Source organism: Oxyura jamaicensis, chromosome 4, assembly GCF_011077185.1.
Source record: "Oxyura jamaicensis isolate SHBP4307 breed ruddy duck chromosome 4, BPBGC_Ojam_1.0, whole genome shotgun sequence".
In the NCBI taxonomy this organism is placed as follows: Eukaryota; Metazoa; Chordata; class Aves; order Anseriformes; family Anatidae; genus Oxyura; species Oxyura jamaicensis.
The window spans coordinates 49066315-49088226 of record NC_048896.1 but is presented as its reverse complement, the minus strand read 5'-3'; the positions used below and the strand labels follow the sequence as shown (position 1 = coordinate 49088226).

The following is a 21912-nucleotide window of genomic DNA, read 5'->3' as shown; positions in this document are numbered from 1 at the left end:
GCTTTTCCATTTTCAGACAAAGTATATTGCTTAGCAATGGCCCATTTCCTCAAAGCTTGGGTGCAGATCTGAATCCCTGAACTATGAAGAGAAGGAAGCTCTTCAGTTCAGTTCTCGAGGTTCAGAGTTGTGCTAGTGTCTGATTTTACTCTTTGATGCACTTGGTTTCCACCAGAATGCAGAACAAGCATGCTTCCAATCTTGCCTCTCAAGGCAGTGCTTAGCACTACATTTTTAGACTTCAGAGAATGTGAAAGCGATCTGCAAATGGCAGCTGCATGCTTCCATGCACTTCAGTACTATTCACTATCCTGCAAATGTTGCTCTGGGTATCACTGATCTCTTGCTATACTTCAACAGTTTTTTTTTTTTTTTTTTTTCCTACAGAATTTCTTCTGTATCAAAACTACTTTTCAGAAATCTCTTTGAATAAAATTTCTCAGATTTTTTTCATGTTACTTTGCTTGGTTAAAAGAATTTGTCCAAGAAATATATTTGGACTCCATTTGGATTTCCATTCGTTTTTGCTAATAGCAAGGCATTTTTTAATCTGTAAAATCCCACCAGCCTGATAGCACCAGTCAGTTTTAAGCTTGTAGTGCCCTTTCAGTCAATTTCATACATAATGCAGGGTGATATTGTCCTCATCACTTGTGCAAGAATATAGGATGTGACAAGCCAGGGAAAGTAAATTTGCTGTGCTAGTGTTTTTTCCTGCTGTGTTTGCCTTTGTACTGGAAGTTGAGTGATCATGTTAAAGAGCTAGACCCAGTAAAAATGTTAAGGATTAAAGTCTAAATTAATTGGTTTAAATATATAATTCCAAAATACAGACTCATAAAAACCAATGTCTATCTGCTCTATTCCTAAAGGTGTTTAAAATTCTGAATTGCTCTTTCCTCCCTTGAAATTCTTCGCAAGAGTGAACTTTAAGCATGCCCAGAGTTACGTCTTATTCAGATAAACTTAAGCCTCAGTGAGATCCACAAGCTAATTGATGGTCTCTTCTTCTCCTGTGCAAAATGTTAGTCAATCATTGTTCTTAATGGGAATGCTCTGAAGGTTTAGTTTTGCAGAGATTACAACCGTATGAGCAGCGGACAGTGAAAGCATGAGAAGGACATCCATTTCTATTATCTCTTGAAATTGTAGCGTATGTCTCATTTAGGAAGATTTTTATGATGTAATAATGTCAGGCCCTTTTTTCTTTTTTTTTTCTTCCCTGCAAGATGCTAAAAACAAGACATTTAGTGACAAAGCCAATCTTCATGATTAATACAGTCTCGTGCATTTGGGGAGCTGCCAGTGTTCCTGATGGCTGCCACTTCTGTGGACTCCTTGGGTTATTTACATCACTGGTCTCTGTGACCAGTGGATGTCTTATTCGATGTAATTGGTGGAACAGCTTCAGCTGCCAAGTTTGAGCAAACTGCTCTTGTAATTTGGTGAATTTTATTGAACTAATACTTCTCTACTGGAAGGATATATATATCCTGTGTATGTTGTTTGTTCTATGCTTTCTTGCATGGTTTACTTCTCAAGATCTCATTATCTATTGTAGAGTATTTAACTTTTATCCTTCTTCAGGATTTTTCTTCCTGGGAACTTGAGTTAGTTGCTGTTTAACGCACTGTTTATTTTTCTTTAAGCAGTTTTCTTATTATCTCTTAAAATAATGTTTGCTTTTTTTTTTCTTCCTGCAGCACGAAAAGAGGGTCGGTATCGGGAACCACCTCCAACTCCTCCTGGTTATGTAGGAATACCTATTGCTGAGTTTGCAGAAGGTGTTTCCCATCCAACCAGAAAGCCTCCAGATTACAACATAGCACTTCAGAGGTCTAGAATGGTGGCACGGACGTGTGAGACCCATGGGACATCAGCTCAGCAGCAGTCGCATGGCCATTCAACTAGCAGGCCTGTGAACAAACCTCAGTGGCACAAACCAAATGAGTCAGATCCACGTCTTGCTCACTATCAGTCTCAAGGGTTTTCCACAGAGGAAGATGGTAAATTTTTAATTGTTAGATTTTGAACGTGCTGCATGCAGAAATGTTCAGTCTTTTCACAGACATAAAGCAGATCACACAGTAGAAATTCTTGCCATAATTTGAGCTCTTCCATGTTTCAAACCTTGCTGTTTGTTTACTTTTGGAAGGGGAGAAATTGAGTTAATCTAAAACATATAAAATTTGGAATGTAGGTCCACCTGAATCTTCTTGGACAGCCAAGCAGTTGACTTAGAGAACTTCTCTGGAGGCGCCTATGTTCCAGGTAAAATCCTGGTTGCCATAAAAGTAAATAATGTTTGGCACTAGCTGTGCATTTAATAGTCAAAAGACTTAGTCTGGTCTACAGAAATACCTGCCCCAGAGAGTGTCCTTGGTCAGGTTTAGATGGATGGTCACTCAGCACTTTAGCTGAAACTCTTACAGTTGTGGACATGGGGTATTCCACGCCAACTGCTTCACATAACCAGCCCACTAGGATTTTGCTATCTCGCTTGCCAAAGTGTGTTTGTATCTTTATGCTTTAGCTCGGCTATTGTGATATAAAGACTATGCAGACATAATCTTTCTGTTTTTCTGTGGAGTGTGAGTGTAGCTGGATTACATCTTCAGAGCTAGATGCTCACAATTTAGGCAGGGTAGTGCCCAAATGACGTGTCTGCATCTTTGATGCTTTGTTTTGCTTAATGGTAGAAAGGCTAACCTTCCCCTTCCCTCCCTAACTGCTTAGTTACTAAAGCTTTATGTGCAGGATGAACTCCGCAATTGAATGTGATGAAAAAGATGAGGCTTCTTCAACAGAATTACCTCAAACGTTAAGAATTCCACGATAGTTTGGGAATTTTAATTGTTTTTTATCAGTAACAACTAAAGCTGTGCTCAATTTTTATGCAATCTTAATTTAAACAAATCAGTAGAAAATAGTAACTTCTGGCAGCTATTTCCAGAGAAAAATGTAGGAACAGCTTTATGTAGCTGTTAGATATCTAGGGGTAGCTGTTGTGTTCTCAGGCTGAGGAACTGCACCTAGCTCAGTCAGAGCGATTGTCTTATTTTTTTGAGAACAGAATTTCAAAGAGGTACTTTTCATGAGACCTGAAATATAAAATTATTTAGATTTGGTTTTAAATATATACCTAAATGAAAGGAATGGAAAGCACGTGAACGTAGTACAGGTTGTTTCATTCAGTAGCAGTCTTGTTCTGCGTGAACTAAATGATATTTTCCCCTATCCTATTGTGTTTGCAGAAGATGAACAAGTCTCTGCTGTGTAAGACTTGGGGCTTTTCTGGATCCAGAGTGAGCCACCTTAAAGGAGAGCACAAGAAGACGTCCCTAGAATAGGAGCCTTGGAACTATAGTTAAAGGATGGTGGACCTGTTTGCCTCCTTCCCTGCCTTAAAGCAGCATGGGGCTTCTTCCTCCGCCCCTCCCCTCTGTCCCCTCTCCCCTTGCATGTGAAATACTGTGAAGAAATCGCCCTGGCACTTTTCAAACTGTGTTGCTTGAAATGCACAGTGCAGCAATCTCCAAGCTACCACTGTCGCTGTCTGCCACATCACACAGTATCATTCCAAATTCCAAGATCATCACATCAGGATGATAACTCTGGCTGCACTTCCCAATGCCTGGAAGGGTTTTTAATCTTCCTTTTCGATTTTAATCACAACCCTAGCACTTAGTCTCGTTGGGATAACGGGATAAGCTAGTTGTCAATTTACATTTGGCCTTTAACCTACAAAGAGAAAACGCATTGAAATCCTTCAAGGAGGCAGTGCTTATTTGCTTGTTTACAATGCCTTTGTTACAATTTTGTATGTTTGTGTTCTGAGATCAAATACTGCGTCTGCATAGTAACTACAGTATTATTTTGTACCTGTAAGTAGGGTTGCCAGCCTGAGCTCCCGGACAGGATATTGCTACCACGTGGCTGAGCAGGGCAGCAGGGAAGGCAGAGGTTGCAAGACACGGCCTTTCCCGACCATCTCGCTTCACTCATAGCATGCCCCACCCCGGGACCTCCAAAATGTGTGCCCGTTAGCAGGAACGGCACCGGCAGCCGGGTCTAGTGTCAGTGCAGCACCGTGCGCGTGCGCCTACCTACCCAGTGAAGGACCAGAGGACGCTGTGTCTCCCATACCCGTGCCTTGTGGAATACAGGACGGCATGCTCTAAACAGCGTCCCACTCTAACGAGACAGACGGCAACCCCACCTTTAAGTTATATATTATTTTTATTTTATTTTTTTTACTATATAGTAGTTATATTGAAAGAGAAATTAACTGGATAACATTGCAGTGAAGGCAAGCTGGGATGTCACAGCTCCTGTCAGCTGTTAATACTGATTTAATAACCTCCACCTTGACTTTGGCATTAGGGGATAAACAAGCCTTTAAGTAAAGAAAAATAACCCGTTTAGATATGTCAGCCTTTGCAATGCAGAAGTAGTCACAACTGTTAATGGCTTTGTGGAACACTGCATGTGTAGAGAAGGCCAATGTGTAGCAACCACCTGCTCACAGCTGCTATTAACCCTATAATGACTGAAATGACCCTCCCCTCTATTTTTGTGTTGTTTTTGCACAGACTCCGGAGAAGTGAAGGCTGCCAATCCGAGTAGTACTCAAATGTGAGGAACTGCTGGTCTTGGATTTTTTTTTTTTCCATTGAACTCAGCTGATCATATTGATCAGTAGATAAACGTAAATAGCTTCAACTTTTAAAGATCAAATTGCAGTGTTTTTTCACTGTATCAAGCAAATGTCAGTGCTTTATTTAATTCTCTCTCCTGTTATCATAGCTTTTGTCTGTTTGCTTATATATCACATTGTCAGTTATGCATTTGTAATTTTACATGTAATATGCATTATTTGCCAGTTTTATTCTCAAGGCTATGGACCTCATGTGCATATAGAAATACAGAATCCTAGCTCTATCACAAGTTGCACAAATGTTATATAAGCATTAAGTAATTGTAGACCATAGGACTGCTAATCTCAGTTCGCTCTGTGATGTCAAGTGCAGAATGTACAATTAACTGGTGATTTCCTCATACTTTTGATACTACTTGTACCTGTATGTCTTTTAGAAAGACATTGGTGGAGTCTGTATCCCTTTTGTATTTTTAATACAATAATTGTACATATTGGTTATATTTTTGTTGAAAATGGTAGAAATGTACTATGTTTATGCTTCTACATCCAGTTTGTATGAAGCTGGAAAATAAATAAATATAACATTAATGGAGTCCATATTGATTCTTATGCATTTTACATGTTCCACATACTTGAACAAATTTATGAAAAATTTTACTTCTCTGTGTATTAATATTAAAGGGACATTGCCAAGTGATGTGGGCAAACTACTGGTGTGGAGTTTTTCTTCATGTAGTTACGCTGCTCTTGGTATGTGTACTGCTGAATGGGAGTGAGTGATATGTTGTGTGTCCCCAGCAGAAATATTTGAGAAGCTGAAAGGAGGAGTTCCTAGAGGAATGGTCTTACATATAGCATGTAAACAGTTTTAAAGGCAGGATCATGTTGATTTGGTATTCTGTATGGTGTGAAAGTAAAGAACGCATGTTGTAAAATGTGGGTAGGGAGAAGTGTGGAAAATGATCCATTGGAGCTCTTACTGAAAAAGTTACTTTAAGTAACAAAAGTCACCCAATAGCATCCCTAGTAATAAAAGTTCATGTTAAACTCAATTCAATGTTAAATTCGTAGATTTTTTTTTTTCAGATGTTAGATTGTCTCATTATTTTCACTAGTACAGAAGACTGGGTTAAAATGTCACTGTTAAAGCCATTGTCAGCTATACCTCACTTAACTTTAAAGCAATTGATGGGCATTGTTTACAAGTTTAAAAATAATTTATTGCGGGGGAAAAAGATAAATAATATATCTTTTAGACAATAAAATATCCTCTGTATAGATTTAATTGCTTATAACATTACTCTAGAAATGTTCCACACTTAAAGCAATGATAAGCTAGTTAAAAAGGATTGGGAGATATAGGACTCGTGTAAATATTCTCTTTTCATCACTGGAATCTCTAGTGCTGTAAGGGAAAGTTACAGAGAGTATTAGCTTTGTGTGGTGTGCATGGGTGGAAGTAGTCTCAGCTAGTCTGTGGTTAATGCTTATTGGGTAAATTTCAACAGGCTAGAGAAATGTCGTTGGTTATGACGTTAATAGAATGAAAGTACATTTTCACATATTATATCTGCAAGTTTGTCTTTTGGTAATACTAAAGGTGCATTGTTAGGGAAATAATTCTTCTTATCAATTTTGAGGTATGTGAACCATTTGCACGTGTCAATTTTTTTCTGTGCACTTTATGTAATGTTGAATTAGGCAGCGTTCCCCCTCCTCCTTCTTATGCCTGCCTTCTATAACGCATACTGTTTCATAATACTGTAATTCATCCTGTGTTTAGAACACATTATGTGGAGATAGCCTCAACACTCGTCCTATACACATGGCTTAATTCATTGTGGACTGGGAGTTGAAGAATGCTTACCACAGAAACCAATTCAGTAGAAGTGAAGGTATGACTTATGAGGTAGATTTTATAGTTATTCAAGAGCATTCGCTCTGAATTTTGTACTTAACTGAGCAGATGCAGGAAGACGTGGAAAAGTGTACCACTGACTGCTGGGATTTGGTGTTGTATAACCAAACTGCAAAAGACAAAAATCTAAGAAAAATGTTCTGTCTGCAGAAGTGCCATTCAGTATCCGTACCTTTTTATAACTTTTAACTGAAACGCTGAGGTAAAGGCTACATCTTTATGCTGTACATTAAACACTGGAGTCAGCTGTAAATGTCATGAAAGCTGAAGTATTACATATACTGCTTCACTGGACTAACCTCGGACATCCGAAGTATGCTCGCTTTATTTTTTACAAATTTGGGACTAAAATACTGTGTCCACCTGAAGTACAGAGCACTGTTTGCTTCAAAATAGGTGGGAAATGAAGCAAGTTCCAGACTTCCTGTCTCACATGGACTGTACAATACTTGAGATAAAATCAGCTCTGGGGAATACAAGTAGTTACAAGTATTTTATGCTTCTGTGTTACCTGATAACGTGATGAAACCTCAAGAATAATTCTGTGGACAATGCTTGTGTAGTACCACCAGCGTCTCTAGACGCTGCGTTGGGAGAAAGCAGCCATCTGAGATGATCGGTGTATTTTGGCCACCAATCCTTATGTCATCCTTGGAGTAGGTTTTTACAGTCTTGCATGTGAAAATGGCATGCTTTGAGAGAAGGCTGGGAGTGAAAGTAGGTTTATTACTGATGTAAAATGGAAGTCAATTACTTTGTTTTCCACTGAAAATGTGATAAATGAAAGCTTCTAGCTTTTACTAGGATATGAAAATCTTCAAAGCTTTGTGTGTTCATATATAGCAACTATCCTGGAATAAGTAGGTGTGCCCTAGGTACAAGAATATCAGCTAGTATTTAAGTTCCTAAATTGACACAATTATATTACAGGAACATGCCAGGAAGCTATAAATCTTGGGGGTATTCAACTACTGGCAACCTCAAGCTGCATAATCTAAACTGATACAGTTTGAGGAAAAAACAGAAATAAAAATCGTTACTTGCCCCAGGGTCAGTAGCTGTGGCACAGATAAATTGCCTTAGGTGTTGTGCTCAATCTTTTTTGAGGCTTATCTCATCACTGGAGGAATATGAGGGATTTTTTTACTGGTTTCTATTGAATTTTATGTAACAAATAAGATGATCTGAGCTGTGGCTTTGTCTAAGAGGAAATAGTTCGCGTGACCCCGTTGTGGCATTGCTTCCTTGTTGTCTGTGGTCCAACCCCAAGTGAAATGTAGGGAGCTGCATTGATAAAAATCAAATTTTCAGTCCTTGGGGCCTGCTTTATCAAAATCAACATACAACTAGGAAGGGGTGTTCTGATTTAATAAGGGAGGGAACCCTTTGGTGTTGGGACGAGCTGGCCTCTGGTGCTGCTTTTCTGAAAAGGAAAGGCTCTCGTAGTCAAAAAGTAAGGAGCATACACGTACCTCTGCAAATGCCTACGCTACTCTCACCTCGAGCATTCTTCAAGCTGGGTACCTCTCCTCCTCTGTTCTTGCTTTCTCGTCAGAATTAGCTAAACATCAGTAGGACAGGTAGGGGGGTGGAAAAGCCTTTCTGAATCTGGTGCATTTTTAGTTTTTTTACTGTACATGTCCCAAACTGCTCTTTTTAAGTGCTTTGTTGACTAAAGCAGGGTATCTTTGGCTGCTGCTTCTCTTCCCAGCACAAATGTGCTTTTCCTCCTCCTCCTGCCTCCTTTGTTATTCTTCAGATGCAGTTCTCCTGCCTTGTTGACCTCTTCCTGCTGCTTTATTAGCTGCCTGCTCACAGCTTCTCTGTGCTTCCTTGCAGAATACGGTACCACCCATTTCCTTCCTTCCCAAATGGGGCCTGTTTGCGGGCCTCAGAAATATGTGGCCTCAGCGACAATGGACGGAGGCAGCCCTTCGGTGCTCAGAAAGCTTGGAAGGAGTGCACCCAGGAAGGGCAAGTTCAGGCTTCGTTTCTTTGTGTGCATACACACAGCCCCATTCCCAATTGTTTCCCGAAAGTTGGTTTGTTCAGCACCCTATAGATAACCATAGCATAATGCTGGCTTTGTACTTAGAGTAGTTATGACCTGATGAATGTAAAACTGCTTCGACTCGCTGAAGACTACCAGAAACAATGAAAGGGGAGCCTGGGACCCACGGAGGGAGCTGGGGAGGGGAGGCCTGTGGGTGGTGTGGTTCTGGCCTGGCTTCTGCAGTCCAAACAGGGATCTTACAATGTAGAAGGCTCTGGTGTGTAATTAAAAGGATCTAGTCTGACTTTAAATATATATATATATATATATATATATATATATATATATATATATATTTCTGCTGCTTTTAATTATGTGTGGCCAATATACATTCTCTCTAGAAAAGCATGTTTCTTTCCAAATCAGTGTTGGAGAACTCATGCTGTTACAGACCCGAACAGGACTGCAGTTCCCTCATTGCAGGTACCCAGCAGCATTTGCTGGGCTGGGGGCTGGGGGGTCTCTGCTCTCACACTGGCACCACAAGTGGTCATCCCTCCAGAGGGATGGGCAGTGGTGCTCAGTTGGGCTGAAGCTTTCTGCTTGTGTCTTTTTCCCTCTCTTTGCCGGACCTGACACGTGACAGGCCTATTTAATGCTTCTGAACTCTTCCCGTCTCTCCTGCAGTTCCTTGGAGGTTGTTTCTGGTTCCTGGATGTTTAGGCCTGTGGACCTGCTGAGGTTAAGGAGCCAACGGGATACATCCTCCTCCTCTTCTTGTGGCATATAGGTGGGATGTAATGTAACAATTGCTGTCAGCTTGCAGCAGCTTGCAAATCCTTAGCTGCTGAATAGCTGAATGTCTGTAGGTACTTAGCATGGTGTTTTTCCTTTAGGGGATTGGGCTAAGGCTTGCAAACATCAGCAAGTGTCCTGTAAAGCAATATTGCAGCCAATTTTAATTTCATTTCCCCAGGTACCTCTGGCAGGCATTTGAAGTTATGTCTGTAGTTCCCTTCACACTACCTTTGCATTAGGCACATGAAAATGTCCTCACTGGTGGGCAAGGCTCTGTTAAAGACTCATTTGCACATCTGGTTGGCACCTTGAGGACAAATGTTTTCAAGATCTCTCTCCACGTGTAGAGTGTAGTTACTCTCTTTACTCATTCAGCTGATATCACCTGTAATTGTCACTAACTGGGATGGGTTGGCTTCGTTTTTTGCACAAATTGCCTGGATGGGATGTAAACACTGCCTTGGTGTCTTTACAACTGCTGGCCTGGGGTTAAGTGCCTGATTGCAGCAATTTTGCCTTTGTTTCCCAGGACCGGTGTTTGTCTTTGAGTGCAATGAGTTCTTCCTGAGACAGGTGTTGTGCTCTCTGCATCTTTTCCAATCTTTTCAGACCTCTGAGCTGCTGGGGTGTCACAATACGTTGTTTGGTCTTGATACGTTTTTGATTTTTTTTTTTTCTCATCTATCGCATGAATCATTTGTCAGGTTTAGGGTCATTGAGGTTTCTGAATTTGCATGGTTTAACTGAAATCAGGAGTATGTGTTGTACTACCAGTAGTGTCAGCCTTTTCTCCCTTTTGGTTGTGAATTTGTCCTTGGTTGTAAAGTTGTCCTGATGAGTGTGTCCTTGTAGTTTTAATAGCTTTGGTTGAAATTTCATTTTCTTTTGCCTGCTGTTGAAGAAATCAGCACAGCTGAATGCATTTGCTGCCAGCTGTTGTGTTGGTATTCCGTTCCTCTGCATCTGGTGCTAGTCCAAGTGTCACAAACATTTTTCCCCCGTTTTGAAGCAAACTAATGCTATATGCACACCACACTCTCAACACTTAAATGGGCTTATCTTGGGCATGCTCTCATTTGCAATAGGCAGTGTCTTCTGGTCAACAAGCAGGGTATTTTCCCTTGAGGATGCTTCCCAGCATGTAGGCAAATGGATATGAAATAGAATGCTGATTTTTTTTTCTTTCCCTGTATCCTGAGAAGTCCTGGCTTGTACAATTATAATTCCTTACACAGTTCACAGGTGCCTGAATAACTTACTGTTGCTCATGGCAGCTGGTCCCACACTTCCTTCAGTCCCTATTTGCAGCCTGCAACACAGAGAATGCCTAACTGCATGTGTTGCTGGCATTCTCTGGGCTCCACATCGTGCAAAGGAGAAATGCGCTCATTTGTAATCAGCAGAAAAATGATCATGCTGTGTTTTTTAGCAAGATTTCTAAAAGCAAAGGTTATAGATAGCCCTTTCAGTTAGGTGATGTACCTTTATATTGCCCCTCCCTGACGTTGTATCTGTATTACCCAGTGCTTCAAGTATAAGACTGTTTCATTAAGATGGAGGCGAGCATTCCTAAGGACTGGCTCCGTACTTTTCGCAGAGCAGAAAGCTCCAGCTGAGCTCACCCCGCAGCAATTGGCGCCCAGTAAGTGAGAGGGTGCTGCCCTCAGCCCCCGTGGGCATTTATGAAGGTTGCCTCTCAACGCGGATCACCAGCAAACAGCATCGTGCTTGAAAGTGTGAGCTTTTAAGTTAAAAAAAAGTGCACATAAATAAAAGGTGGGGGGAGAAGGCAAATTGCTGGCTTGCTGAAAGCGGTCGTGTACCCCTGCATGCCGAGCAAGCTGCTTGACAGTGGTTCAGGTTCCCACGGCACGAGGGGCTGCAGGCTCTCTCCTGGGCTGTCCCATTTCCAGCACATCGCGAATCCTTGCCAGCTCTGTGTCCTTGCTGAGGACAAGGGCACGGAGCTCACTTAGCCCAGTGGTCAGTGGTGATCTTTTGATTATTTGTCTAGGTTCATCACATCAATTGCTGTTGCTACTGTTTGGAGCTCATAGGTTAATGTTTTATACGTTAGTTTATTGCTTTCCTTCTCCCTTTAGTTCCTGGGTTCTTTGTGAATTTAGCCTGTACCAATATTTAATATGAGCTGTTGCTGCATCTTATCAGCACAAGCTGCCCTTCAGTCCCCTCCCCACTTTGCTTTCACTCACCACATCTAACCTGGGTGCTTAATTTAGACTGAAAGCCCTCTGAGAAAGGCAATATGCGTTTGTAAAATTAAAAAAAAAAAAAAGTTATCAAGGGATAACTTTTATTTATTTCCCTAACAAAGATGACTTTTTTCTTTCTGGAAGCGTGGTCTGCATTGCCAAGGTTTAAATAATAAATTATTAAAATAAGGATACACACTTAAACAGTTAAACCAAAAACAAAACCAAAAACACTGCTTGCTCAGTGAAGGTCACCTTCTTTTACCTGAAATATTATTTTGTAAATGAAATGTGCTGGGATTTTAGAAACATGGAGTTGGCCAGATGTACGCAATCAATACCCTTCACAAATCTGCTAAAAATATGTGCTTAATAGAACGCTGCATGCTGATGACATAGCAGTTATTCCTGTTACAATAAATTGTGCTTTTGAAGATGAATGTTCAGCTAAATTATTTGACCTCTTACCTCACCTTGTACTTAAGGAAGAAAAATAGTGATGGAGTGACTGCGACTTGTGTTACAGTGGTCTGGAGGACGTGTACAAATATTCTACTTATTTCACTGTTCGCCTTTTCCCTGTTACAAGCAATGACTTTAGCACTTCCAGCTTCTCATTACCAAATGGCGTGTCTCATCTCAAGGAGACAGGTGTACAAGGAAGGTAATTAGCCCACGGCACAGGGTGGACATCACGCAGACCTCACCTTCTCTCAGTAGCGCTCACATTCTGGCCAAACTACAGACGCACAGACCACAGAGAGTGCGTACAAAACAAATCTCGAATGCACTTAGTTTTCGCAAGAAGGTGTGGCAGTAATTCTTTCACCAGTAGTAGCTTTAAAATCAGAATTCCTGTGTTCCTAAAGATCAAGTTTGTTTATACATCAACAGGTGATTCTGCCTGCTGATCATTACTTTGAGCCCTTTTAAGGTCTCCCTGAGATATTACTTGCTACCTAGGAGGTAGTCATTACAAACCGTCTATGTCTACGGCATTTGCAGATGGGCAGAGTGCAGGGGCAAACGACGAGGCTCAAGGCAAGCGTTGTGTGTTTAGCACGTTTGTAGCCTCCTTTGACTGTGATCTATATGGAGACAGAGGAGCAGATCCTGACCTGTCTGCAAAAGCTGCTACCCTTTAAAGATACCTGAATAATGACGTCAACTGGGTAACAAAGCACAGGGAAATTGGGTTTGAGCAAACCAGAAGAAGGAGTGGGGTGATCGAGGCTGTGATCCTAAAAGTCCTGGTAGCAGTTTGCACCTGAATCTTGCAGAAGTAAGTGAAAGGCAGGATGAGGAGGAAGGCAGCTCTAGGACTGTGAGAGCGGGACTCAGAGGACATCCTGGTGTGCCTGTAGCTGAAATGCAGTGATAGTTCCCACTTTTTTTTTTTTTTTTTAATAATAATAATAAAAAAGCCTCTTAATTTCATTTCTACAACGTTTTCAGCTTAAGGGCTTGGCAGCTTGTTTCCATCACCCAGCTGTTCCAGGGAGAGGTGGAGAAGTCAAAGCCGTCAAAGCCAAGAGGGTAGGGCTGCTTCCAGAGGACTAGGAGCGAAGGCTGAGGGCTGAGTCTCCTTGTCTGCTAGTGACATCGTGTGCTGATTCCGCGGTATTGCACGTCTTCTGGGGGTGCCTAAAAAGCATTAGTGATTTCTATTTGTGGAAGTGATGCACGTCTCTCCTTCTCCCCCCTCCCCCCGAGATCCTTCTTTTCCTCCTAATGATGCTGCTGAAAAATACTTTCATTTTTATAGCAATATTTTCCTAAAGAAAACTGAATTTCATCCTTCACCAGGGTAGGAACATGGCTAGAAGAAGAGCTGGCATTCTAGAAGACTGTTATCTACGTGTGGATAACAGAAACCAACTGTATATCAAAGAGGCACCATTTGTAGTGAGATGTTGAATTTTTTTTCCTTTTGTGTGGTTAAAAATATTTTAAAAAATAAAAATGTGGTGATCTTGAGCCAGCCCTGAGTTGGCAATGGTTATCATATCCACGGAGAATGGAAGCGTTAAGAGCTCGATACTCTAAGCTACAACCCTACTTAAGCTGTTACAAATAGAGTCCAACTTTTCAACATCTTTATTATTCCATTTTGAGCAGCCTGCATTCAAGCCCACAGAAGCTCTGGGAGCATGTGAATCTTGTCTGTGCCTGGAGATCATCTCTCTGAAGATGAAGCCTGTGACCTGAGATGAGTGGAACTGCTTTTTGCAATGGTTTACAGAAACCCCACCCTTGGGTGGGGGTGGAAAGGATGTCCAATCTTATTACATCAAAAATGAGCTCCTATCACAGGAAAATATAGCCACTAGCATTAGCTAGGTAATCTCCGAAACTCATGACTTTTCTGGAATGAAATATTGGTGTCTGCAAACTTATTTCAGTTAGATTGACCTTCTGTTATAAATCCATTCATGTATAACTGCAGGCCATAGGCAGCTTGAAAGTTTTGGTCATGCGAAGGATCTGTTGGGTGCTGTTGCTGTACCAGTGTCAAGAGACACAACCTAAAAACGGGTCAGCAACTGAAAAGCAGTGTAGGAAACAAAATACTTGCCTTTTCATCTGTGTTTCCTGCATGGACTTCTCTGAGATTTGAAGGCCAATATCTCCTACAATTCCTATGTGCCACAGGAGCCGTAGTTACACATCGTGGGGATGTCCTCAGATTTCAGAGAGGTGTGAGCTGTACGTGAGTACAGTATTGTGTAACAAACTTTGGTTATTCAGGAATGAAGGGCCTGTCTCAAATGCATTACCAAGGTTATAGAAACTTACGGATTTGCTTCAGTAATAACGGGTTGCCTTCTGCGAAGCGTGCTATTGAGAAGCGTGTTTCAAGCTGCTTTATTATCATATCAGAACTGGAAAGCAAAAATCTGGGCACTGGAGCTTTTTGGAAAAAACCTGCACCAAATGCTGTGAGCCTTGTTTAGAAAAACAAAATGATGAAAGCTGACAGCAGGTGGCTGCTTTCAACGTGATCCGTCAGCAACAAGTGTGGCGCTGAATGTTTCTTGGCGGTCAGCAGGCCATCTTGGATGAGAGCTGGTACGCAGGCTGTTGGCAAACAGGCCAATGTTCCTGCTTGCTTTGCTCCCAAGCTGGTGTTTCACTTGAGTACTCAGTCACTGCCTTTAGAAGAAAAAACTTAATTTGCCAATATTTTCCAAAGGTGGAAGACACACAGTGACAGTGACCTGGTAAGTGTTGCCAACAGCAAGGCAAAGAATACATTGCTCTGGAAGGGACCAGCAGCTATGGCTAAACAGGAAACTTCAAAATCTGACCAAAAAAAAAAAAAAAGTAGCTGTCAAGATCTCAAGTGTAAATGCTGCGCAGCAGAATGGCTTTTGCAATACCCAGAGAATTCACCAAATGAAGGATTTAAGAAAAACGTGCCTCATCAGATAGTTAGAACTGCTTGCATTTACACTCAGTCGAACATAGATCTGCCTCCAAGTTTCTTCTTGACATTTGGAGTGTTGTTTCATAGCTATGCTTGCCAATTCCTTCTGAATGGTGTTTAGCCTTGCCTGTGAGCATGTTTCTGTCTCCTAAAAGTATGCAGTACTTGCAAAGCGTAGTTTGTCTAAGTGTGCAGAGTCACAGAATGGCTGAGGTTGGCTCAGACCTCTGGGTCCACCTGGTCCAACCCCAGCTCACGCAGGACCAGCCAGAGCAGCCTGCCCAGGACCACATCCAGGCAGCTTTTGAAGATGTCTGAAGAGGAGACTCCACCACCTCTCTGGGCAGCCTGTGCCAGTGCTCAGTCACCTGCACAGTACAGATGTGCTGCCTGGTGTTCACAGGGAACCTCTTCCATTCCGGTTTGTGCCCAGTGCCTCTTGTTCTGGTGCTGGGCACCTCTGAAAAGGGCCTGGCTCTGTCCTCTTTACAGCCACCTTTCAAGTATTTGTACACACGGATGAGATCCGTGGACTCAGGCTTCCAGGAACTAAACAATTGAACACAAGGTAGTGGTGTATTTTTTTTCCAGTTGCTTATAAATATAATTTATTACCTGTTTAAAAATTCTTTCTTACACTTTGTACATGTCAGGCTGACAGAATAAATGCAGGCATTTACAAACAGAGGGAAGGAGAAAAAGGGAGGGGGGTAAGAGGCACACTCAGAACTAGTAAACCACACCTCCACTGTACAGCAATACAAATAATGCAATGGCTAGCACTTCTCTGGTAGTAAGTCTTTAGAAAAGGAGTTGCATAGAAGATACAGCAATAGGGAAATCAAAACCAAAATAGTTCTCCATGTCTGTGTAGCAAAGAAAACAAATCCCACAAACCCTGGCAGAGCTGCAAAGCTGAGACACATGAAGAGGAGGGAGAAATGTAATGCATCTTGGCCTGGGTCGCACAGGCTTGTCATTTCTTATGGGCCCTCCTTCCATGCTTTAGAAAGGTACCAAAAGTACAGTCTTTGTACTCTTCAATGTTAACAGACAGAACATATGTTAGCAAACGAGTTGACCACACAGGTGTACTGAAATGTTAATGCCATAACTTCTCAACTGTGTTACACACCCTGCTTAGACGTAGGGTATGGACTCACTCTTTGGGGGTGTTTTTGCAAGGTGACTTGCAAGCTCAATGGAAGAAGACTGTTTTGCTCCTCATTCTTTCTAATTTTGTTTACTTTCCAGACTGATTTTGCTTTTTATTCCTATTGTTTAAGCTCTCAAAATTTACTGGCAAGCTGTAGCAAGAGCCAGCTGGCAGCAACCAAAGAGGCCGTGCAAGCTTTTCTCATCTATGGGCTATTGTCCCACCAGCTGCAAGCCAGCAGCTGGAGACCAGCGCGTGAGCCCTCAGAGAAGCACCTCACCACTGCAGGATGTCCCTACGTGATTACACGTGACATCGTGCTTCTCCACGGCCTTCCAGAAGCTACTTGCCTGCCATGGCTATGGGATGCTCTTGGAGAAAAGGCCTAGGGTACAGTGCACACAACAATTAGGTTCTTTGTAAACAGCTGAGGGGACTAAACCACTATTAAATACATTTAACCAGCATCACAGAAAATGTGACATACCTATTTAGTGACAGAGGTTGCTGGGAACTCTGAATTATCATTGCTTTTTTGTACAGTCAGAGCTTATCAAAGGACTTCCAGATAAAGGGATTTTTCAGATTTCGGGGAACAGGTGCCAAGCTTAAAGGACAAGTAAGTAAATAAACTGCATGATCCTCTTTCAAGCAAGGAGCTTGACCTACCAAACTTGAGGGCTCATTTCTGTGGCTTTGGTTCAAATCCAACTCTATTTCTTTGCCAGTTTTCACACTGTTGGCTCTTACAGCACTGCCGAAATGACTTTGCAGTGATGATACCGCACTGAATTTTCACCTTCACAAGAAAAAGTTGTTCATAAGAAGATGCCCACGACTCACATCAGAGCTAAAAGCCTCCAACAGTAGGTGTCCTTTATTTTCTCTTCTCTCTGTATGTATATATATTATACACATACACACACTATGCATTTCTCTGAGAATCCCATGACAAAGAATGTCAGATACATGCTTCAGCATTTAAAAACCTGCAATGCAGCTAAAGTTATGAACTCAAGCTTTAACACACAAGCTAGGAATGGATTGTGGTGGTGACTCCAAAGTCAATACCTCATTGGAGCCCTTGTGGGAGAAGGGCCAAAGGTTTGGTTTTCATCTCTGTACCACCTGATATTAAGCAAGCCAGCCTGCAAACAATTAGTCACTCTGGGGCCAGATGAGAGCCAGAGTGATACTTGAAAAGGCTTCTGAACAGCTGACAACAGTGCCCTGGCCACGGGAGCAAAAAAATCGACAGTATCATCTTGCTTAAAATTAACCTCAGGGCTGCGGTACCTACTTGGCTAGAGCATACAATGGTCTAAAGGCCCCCCTCCCCTCCCTGCCCCATTCCACCCCACCCCCCAGAACAAGAAGAAAAGGAGAACCCAAAAGAAACTATTTTAGGTAGCAATACGAGACATTAGGACACTGTCCACAATGACGGGCTTACAGCATGTAAATACATTTATTCTATATGTAAGCAACAGAAATAGCAAGAAACCCAAGGAACAGACATGTTTTGCTCTGTGCGCATCCCAGACTCCAACATGTCTCATGAGTGTCTGCATTTCTGTCAGCGATTCAGAAAAGCGTCTTAGTCTCCCATGGAAGCAAATCTTGACACAAGAGACCCTCACTGCCTCAAAACTTTCAGGCGTCATTAAAACAGTACTTAGGACTTGCACTGTTTGGTGTGATACAATGGATTGGCTGTGATCAGGTTTTTTTTAAACAAAACAAAAGAACAAACCCAAACTTACCCTATACACTGACAGCCACCTTTACAAGAACACAACACAAGAAGAACTGAAAAAAATCAGGTGAAAAGGACTGCCTCCAGTAGTGTTTCTAACTCAGAAATCAAAGGTTTTCCTTGAAGTCAGCAGATATTTTATATATATTTATATAATATATATATATATAATATTTATATCACTAGCAATCAACGTGTAACGAAGAGATGGTGTGAAGAGCAGCAAAACTGCTACAGCACGCAACCGAGGGTGGACAACCAAAAGGATAAGCTCTTAAAAAAATAGCAACAACTGGAGGATAAGCAGCCTGAAGTCATTTTCTGAACCAAACGTGCTCACCTGACACAGAAAACGTTACGATAACTCGCAGGAGCTGGTCCTGTCTGCCACACCGACGGGCCGTTTGGAAGAGCCGTCCCAGGGGAAGCCCTTATGCCGGGACGATGTCTCTCCGGCCAACGAAGCCGTGGTCGCGATTGGGCGCTGCCCCACGAGATGGCAGTGTGTCCACGCACTTCGGGCAGAGCACGGGTGGCTGCCCCTGCTCCCCTCTCTCCTTCCTTGGGGGGACACCAGGGGGTCCAGAGCCCCGTCCCAAAGCCCTCTCCCCAGCTGCGCGCCCTGCCACGAGGCTTGGCCTCGGAAGAAATTGAAAAAGAAGAAGAATGAGTGCGGGGAGCTTTAGCTGGGGTGGGAGCTCATGCGAGCAGCAATGGCAGGGCTGCTGCGATGAGAGGTGGGTCTGTGGAGGGACCAAGGGGCAGCTCGCGTGGTCCCTGCAAAGGCTGACGGAGCAGGGGAGGGAGAAACTGTCCCGGGACAGCAGCGGGCAAGGGAAGGTTTCTGAGCAGGCAGGATGGAAGAAGACCTGCTCCATCTCCCCGTGATGTCCTCCACTGTCATTCTCTGTGAATACTCCTCCCTCCATATAAATCCCTTTTAGAGCAATAGAAGGATAATGCCCCAGCATCAGAGTATTTTAAGAAATTTAATCATCAATTTCCCATGAAGAGTGTATGGGAGGTGGGATAGGTCAGATAGCTGGCAAAAGAAGCATCGTCCTGAAGTGATACAGCTAGCTATGGGACACTTCCCTGCAAGGCCAGGGAGAAGGGTGCACACGTTTCCCACCTAGCGAAATAACACAGTGTACACAGGGAGTCCAAGTGATCCTGGATGCCAGAGAGCAGACTGAGATGAAAAGGGGAAGGAGCTGGAAGTTAAGATCATGCATCTGCCTTGGAAGAGGAGTCACACGGGAAGAATGCACGGGAACGGTGAAGAAGCACGCGCTGGATACAAGTAGTTACACCTGAATAGGGCACAGGAGGGAGAAAAGCTAAGACCTGGAGCCATATTATAGCTCCAAGCTGCAGGCAAAGGACAGAGCTGGAAGCCCTAGTCGAAGCCTCCTGAAGTTGAAAGCAAGATTTCCATTAGCATTGCAGAGCGCTGCATTAGCTGCCCAAGGTGAAAACCAAAACGGATGTTTGGGGTAAGGATGCCCTTGGCATCTCCGTGTTCACAGAAGGAGGGGATTACACAGCCAAATGCGCAACTTTCAGCTGATATGGAAAGTTAAAATTTATGTCCTCTGTTCCCTGCATTTGACTGGAAGTCTGGTTCGCTAGCTGCTGGGTAACTGCTGAGAAAAAGAGTGCTTTGTGAACACTGCCCAGCGTGTAATGAAAGCACCGCTGGTGTCAGGGAGCTGAGAAATTAAAAACAAAACATCCCAAGCCTATGGAAATGTCAAACGGGAAAAAGGTCAGATGAAATTTTCCTTTCATTTTGACCAATGACATTTTCAAAGTTACCTTTAAAAGCACAGTTTTGAAAGCCATGGGAAAAGCAAACAAACAGACACACACAAAATGACAAAAAAATATATATCCAACAACAAAAACCAGCAGCTCATGTCTGAGGAAGAACATGAAGTGGGAACACGTGTGGAGCAGATGGGCTGGGGAAGAAAGTGGACAGAGGACAACCAGGGCTGGCAGTAAAAGCACTGCGATGCGATGCGCTGTGCTGTACTAAGCAGTCAGTCTTTTCACGGAGCAGAAAATGAAATCTGTTTGCAGTGACAACTGATAGAAACAATAGGTAGCTTCTTTTGCCAAGCTCCCGAATCACCTGTCTGCGGTAGCCAGGAGGGACGTGGCAGAGGGACAAACGCTCCTGGTGGGATAACACAAAAGGCATACGGAGGCCACGCTGAGCACACAAATCGGGTGGTCAGCATCGGCACCTCCCTGTGTTGTGTGCCTTTGTCCGTACTGGTGGGCTCAGTGTATTGGGACTGGGAGGGTGGATGGATGGGGCCAAGCAAGACATCCCAGCCACTTAGGGCCAGGACTGCTCCCAGGACAGCAGATCGGGGTGGTGCCAAATGTCCTAGCTGGCTGCAGGGAGGGGCACGGGGCCAGAGCCTTTGCAGGCACAGCTCTGACTTCAGTGAAGCATCACCAGTTTGCACCACCTTTGCGGCAGGCGTTGAGCACAGCAAGGACAACATGGGGTGAGCGACCCACATGCGACCCATGTGGGCTGGCAGAGAACTTTGGAGGATGGCTGGAGAAAGGGAAGGACAGACGGCATATAGAGGTCTTCTAGCATCTTAGAAGACCTTCAGGAAGGGTCAATAAAAATGGGAACAACTCATCCTGCTGCTGACAGAACTACAAATAAAGTAATAATGATAATAATAATAATCATTATAATCCTTGCACTAGATACTAATTAGTAAATAATTATCATAGCAAATGTTCTTTTTATTTTTTTTTTTTTGGGTTTCCCCCCCCCCCCCCCCCCCACTACTCAGAATTGCATATCTGGCTCCACCATATCACAAAGGGGTAGAAAGGGTCTGGTTACACTTTGAATCGAGAAAAATTGACTCCTATCCTACAGTCCCCACTGCCCAACAGCCATTTTCCACAAAAGCTCAGTTGGGCTCCCTCGGGGAAGGATGGGAACGGTACCTGTGTTCCTGCTTAGCACCCAGAGTACCTGCTTTCCAGATGCACACCTCTTAAACACAGATTTTTTTTTTTCCTTTTTTTTTTTTTTTTTTTTTACAGGTAGGTCTAGGAAACAGAATAATGACAGGAGGATCATTGTGAGACAATCGATGCGTGGAATTGTAGCCAAAATCTGAATTCACCAGAAACCAATAATCTGAAATAGCCACAACCAACTGTCCACAGCCTTGTCTAGAATGGCTTTAAACAAAAAATATAAAGAGCCATGGACAGTCTCCTTACCCCTGTCCAGAATTTGATGTAAACAACATCCATAGAAACTGGGATTGTTAAGAAAGTTTATCCATATATCTGGATAGCAATAAAAAGCGTTTCCTAGGAAACTGTAAAATCCTGTACCAAGCAGTGTACAGCCAAGCCAAGAGGAACATTAGGTTGATTTATATTTTCAAGGTACAACTTTGCATGATTTCTCTTAGATCCTGTGATAATGTACAAGGAGAGCACATGTGAAGGTCAGGGCTGTATATTTTTTTTTCTGTTTGTTTGCTTGCTTTCTTCTCTGAAATGTCTCTTGTGTAACTCATTGGTCTGGGTTTTCATTTCAATTTTCGTTTGCAATAACAGGGCTTTACCGCTCCCTGTGTCTGTCCTTCCTCTTCACGCCAAGGCTGCATCAGTAATTTCCTTCTGCTGCCAAAGAAACCACGGTTTCGTGTCTTCCCATTTCTTCCAGAACTGCCGCCAGCATGCTCAGGTTGCCATCGGGGAAATTCTGGGCTTCCCAGAGATCCAGGATCACCCCAGTGGGACTTGATTTCGTAGCAAAATAATTTAGGTACCTGCAACAGGCCAAAAGGAGACTTGTTTTTATTTTTTTCAGCTGCATGAATTTATACCCAGATTCGTCCAGGTTCAGACCATCCCCAGCACTGTCAAGGTGCTCATCCCGTGTGTGATCACTCCGACCAGCCTGTAGGTGCATCTGCTGTCACTCAGATCAGCA

The 21912-nt window shown here is 42.9% G+C and overlaps 2 protein-coding genes and 1 long non-coding RNA gene across 13 annotated transcripts in view; 2 read left to right on the top strand and 1 right to left on the bottom strand.

The window, feature by feature from the left end:
- Nucleotides 1-5367, top strand: part of RAPGEF2 (Rap guanine nucleotide exchange factor 2) — a 183648-nt gene extending 178281 nt beyond the window's left edge. For 4 of the 10 annotated variants that reach the window (XM_035323555.1, XM_035323559.1, XM_035323562.1 and 1 more), the window contains 2 exons: nt 1704-2006; nt 2201-3238. In XM_035323555.1, coding sequence (XP_035179446.1) covers nt 1704-2006; nt 2201-2241 — 344 coding nt within the window. In that variant the 3' untranslated portion in view covers nt 2242-3238. The other 6 variants (XM_035323554.1, XM_035323558.1, XM_035323563.1 and 3 more) reach the window with 2 other exon arrangements.
- Nucleotides 5368-10949: 5582 nt separating this feature from the next.
- Nucleotides 10950-11807, top strand: LOC118167146. Its single transcript, XR_004750967.1, has 2 exons — nt 10950-11643; nt 11675-11807. It is a non-coding gene; the product is annotated as an uncharacterized LOC118167146 (long non-coding RNA).
- A 9162-nt stretch (nt 11808-20969) lies between these two features.
- UNC5C (unc-5 netrin receptor C) overlaps nt 20970-21912 on the bottom strand; it is a 239866-nt gene continuing 238923 nt past the window's right edge. For both annotated transcript variants that reach the window (XM_035324370.1, XM_035324371.1), the window contains one exon: nt 20970-21748. In XM_035324370.1, the coding sequence (XP_035180261.1) occupies nt 21583-21748 (166 nt within the window). In that variant the 3' untranslated portion in view covers nt 20970-21582. The remainder of the gene's footprint in view (nt 21749-21912) is intronic.